This window comes from Passer domesticus, chromosome 21, assembly GCF_036417665.1.
Source record: "Passer domesticus isolate bPasDom1 chromosome 21, bPasDom1.hap1, whole genome shotgun sequence".
Taxonomy (NCBI): domain Eukaryota; kingdom Metazoa; phylum Chordata; class Aves; order Passeriformes; family Passeridae; genus Passer; species Passer domesticus.
This window is the reverse complement of record NC_087494.1, coordinates 2,975,442-2,987,788: the sequence shown is the minus strand read 5'-3', so window position 1 is coordinate 2,987,788 and position 12,347 is coordinate 2,975,442. Positions and strand designations below refer to the sequence as shown.

At 62.6% G+C, this 12,347-nt stretch overlaps 3 protein-coding genes across 3 annotated transcripts; all 3 read left to right on the top strand.

Annotated features, from left to right (window-relative positions):
* Nucleotides 1-1,554: 1,554 nt before the first annotated feature.
* Nucleotides 1,555-4,357, top strand: MADCAM1 (mucosal vascular addressin cell adhesion molecule 1). The gene is given in 6 exon segments (XM_064396043.1): nt 1,555-1,773; nt 1,889-2,155; nt 2,276-2,602; nt 2,772-3,287; nt 3,925-4,039; nt 4,138-4,357. Coding segments are annotated over 6 exon segments (1,497 nt in total). The 5' UTR covers nt 1,555-1,721.
* Nucleotides 4,358-4,636: 279 nt separating this feature from the next.
* On the top strand, nt 4,637-6,033 carry TPGS1 (tubulin polyglutamylase complex subunit 1). The gene is made up of 2 exons (XM_064396663.1): nt 4,637-4,993; nt 5,073-6,033. The coding sequence occupies exons 1-2, from the start codon at nt 4,665-4,667 to the stop codon at nt 5,599-5,601; spliced, it is 858 nt and encodes a 285-aa protein (XP_064252733.1). The 5' UTR covers nt 4,637-4,664; the 3' UTR covers nt 5,602-6,033.
* A 136-nt stretch (nt 6,034-6,169) lies between these two features.
* CDC34 (cell division cycle 34, ubiqiutin conjugating enzyme) lies at nt 6,170-11,227 on the top strand. Its single transcript, XM_064396669.1, has 5 exons — nt 6,170-6,681; nt 9,129-9,215; nt 9,734-9,831; nt 10,076-10,210; nt 10,334-11,227. The coding sequence occupies exons 1-5, from the start codon at nt 6,505-6,507 to the stop codon at nt 10,542-10,544; spliced, it is 708 nt and encodes a 235-aa protein (XP_064252739.1). The 5' UTR covers nt 6,170-6,504; the 3' UTR covers nt 10,545-11,227.
* Nucleotides 11,228-12,347: the final 1,120 nt, after the last annotated feature.

Genomic DNA, 12,347 nt, shown 5'->3' with positions numbered 1-12,347 from the left:
CCCTGAGCTGTTCCTGCGCTCCTCGGGGCTGGGGGGAGGTCTCAGTTCCACCAAGCAGGTGGGGGAACAGGGGTTGTGCTGGGTCCACCACTCAGGGTGAGCAGGGGCAGCTCTGCCACGCCACCCTGAGCTGGGCCAAGTCCCCTGCCCTGCCCCTGGCTGTGTGGCTGGGCTGTTGGAACTGGAGGATTATCAGGTTTTTACTCCAATTTCCTTTTTGTTGCTCCCTCTGTGGGTGGCTGGGGCTGCTCTGGGCACTCCAAGCCCCAAAACAGGGAAAGTGCAACACAAGGTGTGGGGCTTTCTGGTTACTACTAATTTCTTGAGGTTCAGGAAGGTCAGGGCAAGCTTCTTTTTAAGGTGAGGTGGTTCCATAAATGCTCAGCTCTCATTCAGACACCGATTCAGGGGTTTTCTCATCACACCAGTGCCACAATCAGGGTTGTGGGAGAGGGAAGTGAAACCCTGGCACCACGTGTGTGTCCTCAAGGTTCCCAGACGCATTTCTGAGAAGAGCCTGGCAGTGTGGGAGCAGCCCTGGCCACGGATTGTGCCAGGGTTGGGCAGGGGGGCTCTGGAGGCTGCTGCAAAACCCGGGAAGTGGCTCTGTTAACACAGGATGGAAGGAACAAAAAGCCCAGCATCATTAATCACCTGCTTCGGCTGAGTGTGCACATTTGGTGGGAAGTGTTTACAGAGCACTTTCCTTGCTCAGAGGCCTCCTGCACCCTCAAGAGAATTAATGGCATGACCTTCTAAAAGGCTAAGTGGCACGCCCAGTGCACGCAGGTGCCTCTCAGAGCAGCTCCCAGCTGGGGAATGCCCAGGTCTGTGATGGCACTGGGTGCAGAGATGGGCACATCCCTCCCTCAGCCCTCTGGGACCTTCCCCAGCCCTGGCTGCAGCCTGGCAGGGTGGGATGGGGCAGAACAGGACTCATCCCTCCATGGTGAGCTGGGCAGGGGTGAGGGAGTGATGCCAGACCCAGCAGGGAGCCAGGACAGATGATGAGGGCTTTGAGGTTGGGTAATGCAGGGTTCAGCACCTTCTCTGGGGTGACACTTTCTCCATCTGTACCACGAGACCAACCCTCACAGGAGCACCTGCCTCCATCCCTGAAAAAACCCTATTTGAGGAATGAACAGGGATAATCGGCTCACCAACAGGGCTGACCATGGGTCCTGGCTCTGCTTTTGGGGCAGGGGCTGGCAGGGCCCTTCCCACAGCTCTGTGTCCCCAGCAGCTCTTGGGGTCACGGAAAAGCTGGTTTGCCAGGGCCCCTGGGGGAGTGATGTAGCCTGCAAAAAACAGGGATAGAGCTGGATGTGAGCCACAGCTCGGGGTGAAAGTGCCTGTGCTGGGGTGATGGGAGCCCCTGCAGCCACACAGAGATCCTTCGGGACAGGGAGTTTCCCAGGTTTGGGGGGGCTGCCGGCTTGGCCATCGGCTGGGTGTTGTGCAAGGGCCGAACTTGGAAGAAAATCAGAAACCTCCCTTTGGAAATACCCCTTGGGCGGGAAGTTGTGGAGGTCCTGGGGCCGGTGCTCACGGGGGCGGTTCCTGCAGGGCTTAAGAAGGGCTGAGTTTGGAGCCGGCGGCCACAAGGAGACAGCCCCGGCCAGCAGCACCCGCTGCCTGCGAGGGGGAAGGAAGGCAAGAAGGGAAAACCAGGGGAAGGAAGGCAAGAAGGGAAAACCAGCCCTGCTGCTGCCCCGTGGGTGATGGAGCCGGCTCCCGTCCTTCTCCTCCTCGGCTCGCTGTGGGGCTGCAGCGGTGAGTGCCACGGGGCCAAGGGCCACCCTAACCCCCCGTGCTGCCCTGCTGCTCCCCTTGCTTCACCCAGGAGCTCCCTGTCCCCTCCCCTGACCCTGCATTCCCTCCTGCCCAGGCCGCCCGGCTGACAGGCTGCTGGTGACACCGCGGGAGCCGCTGGTGCCCTTTGGGGGCTCGACGGAGCTGAACTGCTCCTTGGCCTGCGCAGGGGGCAAGGTGGAGTGGAGGGGGCTGGACACCGCCCTGGGCACCATCTCCTCCTTCTCCACGCACAGCATCCTGCACATCAGGCACGCCACCGTGGCCACGGAGGGCATGAAGATCTGCCAGGGTAAATGCCAGGGGAAGCACTACCAGAAAACTGTCACACTGAGGGTTTATGGTAAGCACTCCCCAGCCTGTCCCTCACTGCCTCCCAGCACAGCTCTGGATCCTCAGGGCAGCCCCTTTCCTCCTGAGCTGCCAAAAAATCACCCGTGATGCTGCCTTGACTCCCTTCCAGCCATCCCAGACACGCTGAGGCTGGAGGCAGCTCCCCAAATGCTGCGGCCAGGACACCCCACCAACCTGACCTGCTCGGCCAGGCACCTGTATCCTCCCACTGGGCTGGCCCTCACCTGGTACCGGGGGCACCAGGTGCTGCAGAACCTTGCAGACGTTGAGTGCAGGGATGCTGATGAGGAGGAGCTGTGTCACATCGTTTCCACCCTGTCGCTGAGCGGGACAGAGGTGGCAGAAGGGGCGGAGTTCAGGTGCCAGGTGACGCTGCAGGTCGGGTTGGAGACCTTCACCCGGGTGGCATCTCTGGTGGCACGTGCTGAGGGTGAGTGCCAGGAGGGGCTGGGGAGCCCAGCCTGCATCCCCTGTGCTCCTCGGAGTGGCTCTGCCAGGCGGCAGCAGAATTCTGCACCTCTCCTGAATGTCCCTCCTGGCAGTGCCCTGCTCCTGCTGGCTGTGCCCAGGCCTGGAGGAGCCTGGGGCTGCAGCGACGTCCCCAGTGACCAAGGCTGCTGCGTTTGCAGCTGCGATGACAGCAGCCACGGGGAGGCCCGAGGCCACCACAGCACTGCCCCCAGAGCCAGCTGTCCCCGCCGGTGACGCCACCACAGCACGGGAGCCCAGCGCTGCCACCACTCTGCATCTTGCTGCTGTCACCAAGCCCCGCTCCACGGAGCCCTCCGTCCCCCAGGACCTCACGGTGGCCACCAGCACAGCGGCCACAGTGCCACCCGCGGGGACAGTGCCCGCCTGCCTCCTGCAGATCCGCTCTCTGCCTGCCACCGGGACGCGGGGCAGGGCCCTGCGCATCGAGTGCCGCGCTCGGTGCGCCGGGAACGCCACGGTGGGCTGGCTGCGGACCCCCGCGGCCCGGGGGCAGTACCGGGAGGAGGCCGCGGGCAGCAGCTCCGCGCTGCGGCTGGAGCGAGCCGAGCCCTGGCACCAGGGCCGCTACCAGTGCGCCCTGCTCGGGCCCCGGGCACAGACGGCCAGCCTGGAGGTGACGGTGCTGGACGGTGAGTGGCGTGACCCGCGGAGCCCCGTCCTCATCGCCCCTCGTGTCCGTGACACACTCGGGGCCGGGGGGGGGTCCCGTGGTTAAATTAAGGTGTTGGGGTTGGGGTGGACTCGATGGTCTTGAAGGTCTCTTCAAGTGATTCTGTGAATTCTGTGAATTCTGTGAATTCCTGATTCTCTCACCCCTCGGCATTTCCTGTGAAAATCACAGGTTCTGTGAATTCTGTGAATTCCGTGAATTCCGTGAATTCCGTGAATTCTGTGAATTCCATGATTCTCTCACCCCTCTGAAAATCACAGATACTGTGAATTCTGTGAATTCCGTGAATTCTGCGAATTCCTGATTCTCTCACCCCTCGGCATTTCCTGTGAAAATCACAGAAATACTGTGAATTCTGTGAATTCTGTGAATTCCATGAATTCTGTGAATTCCGTGAATTCTGTGAATTCCTGATTCTCTCACCCCTCGGCATTTCCTGTGAAAATCACAGATTCTGTGAATTCTGTGAATTCCGTGAATTCTGTGAATTCCTGATTCTCTCACCCCTCGGCATTTCCTGTGAACATCACAGGTTCTGTGAACTCCGCGATCCTCTCTCGGCGTTTCCCCGCAGTGACAGCCCCGTGTGTCCGCAGATTCCCCCAGCTCCAGCCCTGCCGTTGCTGTGGGCACAGCGGGATCGCTCCTGGGGCTCATCCTGACCGCTGCCGTGTCTCGACGCCTGTGGAAGCGGTTCAGATCCCGCTAGCAGCTGTCCCGGGAGGGGCACAGCCGGCGGGGGGCCCTGCAGCCGTGTCCCCGCTGTCCCGGGGGGCTGTCCCCCGGCTGTCCCCGCTGTCACCGGCCAGCAAGAGGAGCAGGAGCGGAGCCGCTGCCCGCCGCAGGCAAGGCAATGAGCACAGGCGACACAGCGACGAGGCCAGGGACGCGCCCGGGACTGGCACCGAGCACTGGGCTGGCTCCCGGTACCGGCGGACGGGCGGGAGCACCCAGGCCGCTTGTCTGTCACGACAGAAGCTCCCGGGGGAGCGTGGGCTCGGCGCGCGGGTGGGACCGGTGCTCCAATAAAGAGCCGTTTCCGTTCGAGCCCTCAGCAAAGTGTCCTTTGGTGCTGGGCGGCCCCGGGCCCCTCACCGGCCCCGGACACCGGCGGCGTCCGCCCGGTTGCCAAGGGCGGGGCGCCTGCCCGCAGCAAACATGGCGGCCGCGGCGCCAGCCGCGTTGATAACGCAGCTCCTCTGCCCACACTCAAGATGGCGGCCGCGGCCTCGCCCAATGGCCGCGTTCTCTCGCCGCCTTCCTGCCCGCCGATTGGCTGCCAGCCTGCAAGATGGCGGCACAAAAACTTCCGTCCCGGGCGGAAGTGCGGTGCAAGATGGCGGCGTACGAGAGGCGGCGAGCGGCCGCCGCCCCGGTGCCGGCGGGGGGCAGCGGGCCGCCAGAGCCGGGGCGGGCAGCGCCGGGGGGCGGCGGCGTGCCGGCGGAGGGCAGCGCGGCGGACTTCCTGCTGCGCGCCGGCGTCACGGCCATGGTGCGGGAGGCGCTGCTGAAGGTGCTGGAGGCGCGGCCCGCCGAGCCCGTGTCCTTCCTGGCCGAGTACTTCGAGCGGCTGGTGCTGGCGGAGGCGGCGGCGGAGCCCGCGGGGCCCCCGCAGCGCCTGGCGCGGGCGCTGTGGTACGTGTGCCTGGCTCACCACTCGCACAGGTGCGGCGGGCGGCGGCGCGGGGGGCGGCGGGGGCGGGGGGCGAGGCCGCCTCTCTGTGTCCGTGCCCTGTCGCCGCAGGACGGCCTTCGACAGCAACGCCGGCGCGGCCTACGAGGTGCTGGGCTGCGGCGGGCGGCGGCGGGCGGCGGGCGTGGACGGGCGGCTCTACAGCGAGCTGCTGCGGCGCATCTGCCAGCGCGGCGCGGCCCCGGCCGAGGCGGCGGCCGAGCTGCTGCGCCGCGTCCGCTGCCGCGACCACGAGGCCGTGCCCTTCGACGTGTTCCGCTACGGCGTGCTCACCTGCTGCGTGCTGCTGGAGTTCGCGGCCAAGGCGGACGCGCTGTTCGCCGTGCTGGGCGCCGGCGGCTCGGCGGACAGCCGGCTGTGCCAGGCCGTGCTGCGGGCGCTGGAGGACGCGCTGGGCGCCGGGCACGGCTCGCGGCCCGCCCGCTACCTGGAGGCGGGCTCCAGGCTGGGCCCCGACCGGCTGGCGCTGGCCATGGAGCAGGCGCTGCAGGAGAGGAAGCTGGGCTCGTCCATGAGCAGGGAGGAGTTCCTGAGCAAAGCCACAGCCCTGTTCATAGCGAAGGTGAAGCCCGTGGAGTGATGGAGCAGCGCTGCCCGCCCTGAGGGCCCCTCTCCGAGCACGGGGCGCTGGCTGGAGAGCCCTGCTGTGCCCAGCCGGAGTTTCCCAGTTTCCACACTCCCTCCCCAGCAGCTCCGTGTCCCTGCATGGCCCAGCTGTGCTGGGAGATCCCTTCAGGGTTATCCAGGACTCACACTGTGGAGGCTGTGACCCGCAGAGCTGCTCCGGGCAGTGAAATGACCCAGCAGGAACAAAGCGTGGGGCTGGGCTGTGGCTGCACAGGGGCAGCTGGGGAGGGCCGAGGTGGTTTGGGATGTGGAGTGCAGGCTCTGGATGAGACACATCCCCTCCTCCCGGGACCAGCTGCGTGTCGGGCCGGGGGTTATTTATTTATTATTTATACTGTTCGATTCCTGGTTTGCTGTAAGACATTAAAGCTTTTTTTATGACTTTTTAGTGGCCACTTTCTTACCTCCTGGCAGCGTGAAGTGCCAGGACGAGCTGCAGAAGTGCCCAGACCCCTGAGGCACGATCCCGGGGCTTAGTGGGGATGTGGCAGAGCCGGTGGGAGGATCCCCGCGGGCTCCGGCTGTTGCGTTGGGCGGATGTTTTGCGGTGCCGGCGAGCCCGCGGGCGGCGGCTCCTGACGGGATGTGACACACCGGCGATGCCGGAGCCGTCGCTGCGCTGAGCACCGTCCGCTGCTCGGGGTGAGCTGTCACACAGCCTGGCCGCGGAGCCGCCCACCCCCGCATTCGCTCGGTGCCACCGGGAGCACCGGCGGGGCGGCCCCGCCCACCCCCGCCCCACCCCGCGCTCTGATTGGCCAGCCGCGCCCGTGGGGGCGGCGCCCGCGGTGGCCACGCCCCTCCCGGGACTCCAGCCCCGCCGTGCCCCGGTGCCGCCGCCGCCGAGAGCCCCGGCATGGCGCGGCCCGCCGTGCCCAGCTCGCAGAAGGCGCTGCTGCTGGAGCTCAAGGGGCTGCAGGAGGAGCCCGTGGAGGGGTTCCGCGTGCGGCTGGTGGACGAAGGGGACCTGTACACCTGGGACGTGGCCATCTTCGGCCCCCCGGACACGCACTACGAGGGCGGCTACTTCAAGGTGAGCGGCGGGGGAGGCTCGGGGTGTGCGGGGAGACGGGGCTGGGAGCAGGCGGTGTCGGGGGATGTGCTGCGTGTTTTGGGGAGAGTTTCGGAAGGGGTGAGACCCCGTGAGGGGGCTGTGGGTGTGGGGGTCGTGGCAGAGCTGCTCCCGGCGTGTTGAGGGGGGTTTGGGTCTTTCCCTGGGGGTCCCCGGGGGTTCGGGGTGCTCCTGGCACGGAGCTGGTGCGCAGGTGGCTGCTGCCAAACTACCGAGGGTCCCCTTGGGGGTGACCTCAACCACCCCCCTGTCCCCCGGTCTGAGGGTGCAGGACAGCGGGCTCCAGGTCGAGGAGGTTCCCTCTCCTGGAGGGGATCCAGGGCATTGCCACCAGACCGGAGGGAAGAGACAAAAGTGCCCTGAGAGCAGACAGACAGCCCAGGGTGGGAGCAGGAGCTGGGCTGGGGAGTGGGTGTCGTGGCTTGGTTTGGGGTTTGAGGTGTTTGGCAGCCGGACTGCACAGTCCCCCCTCGGCAGGATGTGTGTGTGCTCTTCCCAGGTATTGTGCAACCTGGGGTAGCTGTTTTCTTCCTCTTTCTCATCCTCCCTCCTCCACGGAGCTGGTGTGTTTTCATCCTGTTGCTGTCAGGGTGGGGATGCACGGCGTGAGTCACCCAGGGTTAGCTGTGTTTGTTTTCCTGGGCTGGCAAAGCTGACGCTTCAGAGCCACGCTTCATCTCTTCACTGAAGTGGAGGGATTTTTTTCCCCATAACATTTTAGCATGGGACCCTCTGAACTCTCACCCTTTCAGCCACTCGTGCTCCTGTTGTGTGCTCGAGAGCTTCCAAACTCGGCACTGAGGGTGCTGGTGAGACTGTGCACAAGAGGAGAGCAGAGGGGCCGAGTCTTCCCCAGCCTGTGGGGTCACCATGCTGTTTGTACACTGCAGGGTGGGGCTGCTGCTGTCCAAGCCCCCTTTGGCATCGCTTGGCCTTGGCTGGTTTTGTTCTGATCCCCTCTAACACAACAAAGGAGATTATTCTGCCACGTTCAGCTGTTTGGCCAGAGCCCAGCACGGGGCTGAGTGTCACTGCCCTGCACTCCACACACACAACACGGCCCCCCTGCGCTTTTCCCTCTTCCCACCCCCTGTCCTGTGCCACAAATCCAGTGTCTGGATTCTCTTGTACGTGAACTGAGGGAGCAAGAAGCGTTCAGCGAGTTGTCATGTTGAGTTTTGATCTGGAAGTTTGCTCCCAGGGCCTGGAAACAGCTGAAAGCTGAATCAGTCACTGGGAAGTTGTGCAGCCACTCAGGGAGAAGCTGCCCCCATCCTCTTGGATTCCTGGTGCTGGTGGGCTGGGGCATTCCTCTGAGGACTGTGGGATGTTGCTGTAGGTCCCTGTGCCCCCTCAGGCTGCACCCAGAGATGGACAGGGAGCCCCTCTTTGCCCAGTCTCAGCCCCGTGGGTTTGGAGCTGTGGGAGGAGCTGGTGGTGGCTGAGTGTCCCTGCTGGAGCCCTGGGCTGCAGCCTGAGCTTCATGTGATTTTATTTTTAGCCCCCAAGCTGCGCGCTGCGGCCAGTTTGGACTGGGTCTCTTCTCAGCAGTGACAGGCTATTTTTAGATTTGGTGTGTTCATCAGAGCACCAAACACCTGATGCTTCCTTCCTGTGAGCTCTGAAGAGTAAACAGCCTTTCCCTCAGTGGCACAGCCGTGGTCTGGCCCTGACAGCAGCTCTGGGGGTGACCCAGGCTCTCAGCCTGGCTCCGTGTGCTGCTGTGGGGTTTGTGCTGGGTGCCAACACCGTGAGCTCCTGCTGGTTCCTCTGCATTGGAGAGCACTGGGTTAGCACCAGAGGGCCCTGCTGGACAGGAGGGGATGGGCAGGATGGGGGGCAAGGAGCTGCTGCTGGTCACAGCCCCTTTCCTCACCCCACTCTGTGTGGTGAGAGGGTGCCCGTGGGTGTGGATATTCTCACTTCAGTCTAAGAAAGAACAGAGAATTTCTCCCAGGCTGAGCCTGGGAATCTTAGAGGAAAAAATTAAACCAATTATTATCTCTCTTTCTGTGACTGTTGTTTATAGATATGGTTCTCCAGAGTGTGCTATTCATAGTTCACCAACAGTGAGATGTTTCTTCTTTGAGACCAATCAAGTACCACCTTAGCAAGTCACATTATAAACTACCCACTGCTTTCATTAAACGCTTCTGCCTTCTGATCCACCTGAAGGCTGGAGTCTGCTTTCCATCCCTGACTCAACAGTGTCACCCGGGGCTGGTGTCTGTGCTGGCCCTGGGGCTGGTGTCCTGCCCGCAGAGCCAGCTGGTGCAGAGGCTCTGTCCCAGCACGTGCCCAGCTGGGCTTGGCAGAGGTTCCTTTTTCCCAGAGCTCTGTGGTTTCCATGTTTCCATCCCTTCCTTCTCACAAGCTGGTGTTCACATCTCCTTATTGTTCCCTTGCAGGCTCGTCTCCGGTTTCCCATCGACTACCCCTACTCTCCTCCTGCCTTCAGGTTCCTAACCAAGATGTGGCACCCCAATATCTATGAGGTAGGACCCCCTGGCACAGCGAGGGGGCTCTTGGACACTCGGTGGACACGTGTGCCTCTGTTGTGATGGCACTGGATGCAAATGCCAGCCTTTGACACTGGACATTCAGTGCCTTTGGTGATGAGTGCCTGGCACAGGGAATGCTGCTAATGAGCTCACGACAGCCCTTTCTTTGCTGTCCCAGAGCAGGTTCCAGCTCAGCCAGGCTTTGCAGGCCTGGTGGCTCCCACGCTTGGGGACATTGTGCCTATGCCAAGAGTGGCTGCAGGGCGAGCCTGGCCCTGGGGCCCACGCCAGGGGCACAGCCTGCTGGGCATTGGGCAGCCTGACCTGCACAGTGCTGGCAGTCATGGGGTGCTTGTCCACTTTTGTGTCCCTCCTATGGGACTGAAGGGACAGCTGGGCTCACCTCACCTGGCTTCAGCCAAAGGGAGGAGATCCTGGGCAGCAGGAGAGGAGGCAGCGGGGAGATCCTGGGGCAGCAGCTCCTGAGGATCCTGTTTCTCTTGTGCTTTCAGACAGGTGATGTCTGCATCTCCATCCTGCACCCGCCCGTGGATGACCCGCAGAGCGGGGAGCTGCCGTCGGAGCGCTGGAACCCCACCCAGAACGTGCGGTGAGGGCTGGGGGCTCACCCTGGGGCAGGGAGGGCAAGGAGGGAGGGTGGGGGCAGCCTCCTGCTCCCAAAGCCTGCAGGAGGTGCCAGGGGGCTGGTGAAGGCTGTGGGGCTGTGGGATTGCCGGGACCTCTCTTGCTGTGGGCAGCACAAGGCTTTCCCACGGACAGAGCAGGGCTGCTGGCACTGCTGGGGTGCTGCTGAGCCGCCTCAGCTCTGACCTGCTCATGTTTACCCACACCAGAACCATTCTGCTGAGCGTGATCTCGCTGCTGAATGAGCCCAACACGTTTTCCCCAGCCAACGTGGACGCCTCCGTGATGTACCGCAAGTGGAAGGAGAGCAAAGGGAGGGACCGGGAGTACACAGACATCATCAGGTGCGTGCTGGGCCTGGCCCTGCAGCACTGCTGTGCTGGGATCCTGTGGGACACGGGCTCTGGAGGGCTCTGGAGGGCTGTGGTGCAGAGCTCTGTTCTCACCCCCCACTTCTCACCCTCCAGGAAGCAGGTGCTGGGCACCAAGGTGGACGCCGAGCGGGACGGAGTGAAGGTCCCCACCACGCTGGCTGAGTACTGTGTGAAGACCAAGACTCCAGCCCCAGATGAGGGCTCTGACCTCTTTTATGATGACTATTATGAGGATGATGAGATGGAGGAGGAAGCAGAGAGCTGTTATGGTGATGAGGATGACTCCGGCAATGAGGAATCTTGATGGCCCTCTGGCACTGCAAAACCTACTATAAACTACTGAATTTTACCTCAACTAGAACAAACTGGTTTGAATTTAGGATCTGTCAGCCCTGAAATTAACTCTCTACCTCGCAGGGAGACTGTTCTGCTGTTGCAAAGGAAATTCCACACTGTCTTTGTAGGAAAAGACAAACCCCCTATTTTATAAACTTCCTGGGGGCAGGTGGAGAGGGGGAAGCTGTGTTGGGGTGTTCACAAAGCCACAGAAACTGAGGTGCTGGTGGCTCTGCCTGGCTGAGGAGTGACAACCAGGCCTGGTGTTGGCTGCCCCTCATTTGGGTCAGTTCAGCTTCTCTTCAGCCCCACAGGGCAGGAGCAATTTGGAGCGCTGGTGGGGGTGGTGAGTGGTTGCTTTGTTGGGGGTAACATGTGAGTGCTCTTTTGGCTTTCAGCATCTTTTAGGGTTCACCCTGCAGCCGTCTGGGCTGTCCCACAGGACCCTTTTGCCTTCCCTGCCCGTGATGCTGGAGCTGTGTTCACAGGGAGAAGAGCACCAGGGAGGATTTGCCCAGCAGCCACCAGCACTGGCACATGGGGATGATCTGTTTGTGGTTTTGAACTTGCTGGGAGGGATGGGGTCATGCTGAGTATTTCTGCTTCTGGTTGTTTTTTTTGGACACTATTTAATAAAGTTCTTCCAGGGAAGTGTTGTGGTAGATGAGTGAGGTTCTGCTGAGGCTAAAAGGGATTTATGTCAGATGTGGACTGGCATGGAGCAGTGGGTGCATGGGCTGGCTGCTCTCCTGGGGCTGCAGGGAGCTGTGGGTCTCACAGTAACCCTCTTTCCACCTTGCAGAGTGGGCAGGAGGGTCTGGGCAGGGTTGCTTCTAGTCTGGAGAGCATCTCTGCCCTTCCCAGGCAACATTCAGAGCCTCTGCCCTGGAGCTGCAGCCAACACTCAGCTCTGCCTGGGCCAAACCCTGCAGTGCTGCACGGGGAAGGTGTTCACCTTCTCCCTCCTCTGCAGGCAGCAGACCTGCCTGGGCAGTGCCTGCCTGTGCTCAGTGGTGGCTGATGGATGCCCAGGGCTGCTCTGATCCCATTTGGGTGTGCCCTGAGCCCACAGACGGGAACTGGCTGGGACATGTGAGCTCAGGAGCTGCGGGGAGCTCCCCAGACTGCGGTGAGCTCCCAGCCCGCCCGGCTGGGATGGGGTGAGCAGCCTCGGAGCCAGGGCAGGGACCAGCCCTGGCAAAGAGCCTGCCTGGGGCTCCTGCCCCTGCTGCACAAAGCTCGTCAGAGGGGTAATGAGCAAAACTTCCCTCGGCCGGAGTCGTGCAAATGGGATCAGGGCTTGAGTGACACCTGCGACTGCACGCGGCGAGGGCATGTGCTTTATTGCCTTAGGAAATGAGGCTAAAAGGTGAATAGGATTATTGTCGCTTTATTCAGGCCTGGCAAACGGCTTCCAAGGTCACCCGGCCCGGCCGGCACGGAGCAGCAGCCCCGGCTGCTTGTTCACAGCCAGCCTCTCCTGCCTTTCCTGGGGGGCTGCTGTGTGCACCCCAAATCTGCGCGGCCGTGCCCATGTGCCCTGTGCCTCTGCTGGCTCTTTGTGGCCCGTTCCCTGCCCAGTGCTGGATGCTGCCCGGATCAGGCCCAGTTCCTCAGCCTGCGGGTGCCATGGGGCACCACACCCCGCCGAATTTCTGCACCACAGGCGCAGTATTTGCAAATCCCCCAGCGCAGGGGGAGCCCGGCTGCCCAGTGGATGAGGCTGGGCAGGACGCGGGGAAGAAATGCTCCGGGAGGAGCTGCAGATCCC

Coding starts and splice junctions, on each gene's coding strand:
- TPGS1 (XM_064396663.1), top strand. CDS start 4,665: ATGGCGGCGTACGAGAGGCGGCGAGCGGCCGCCGCCCCGGTGCCGGCG. Junction 4,994..5,072: donor CTGGCTCACCACTCGCACAG/GTGCGGCGGGCG, acceptor CTGTCGCCGCAG/GACGGCCTTCGACAGCAACG.
- CDC34 (XM_064396669.1), top strand. CDS start 6,505: ATGGCGCGGCCCGCCGTGCCCAGCTCGCAGAAGGCGCTGCTGCTGGAG. Junction 6,682..9,128: donor ACGAGGGCGGCTACTTCAAG/GTGAGCGGCGGG, acceptor GTTCCCTTGCAG/GCTCGTCTCCGGTTTCCCAT. Junction 9,216..9,733: donor GGCACCCCAATATCTATGAG/GTAGGACCCCCT, acceptor TTGTGCTTTCAG/ACAGGTGATGTCTGCATCTC.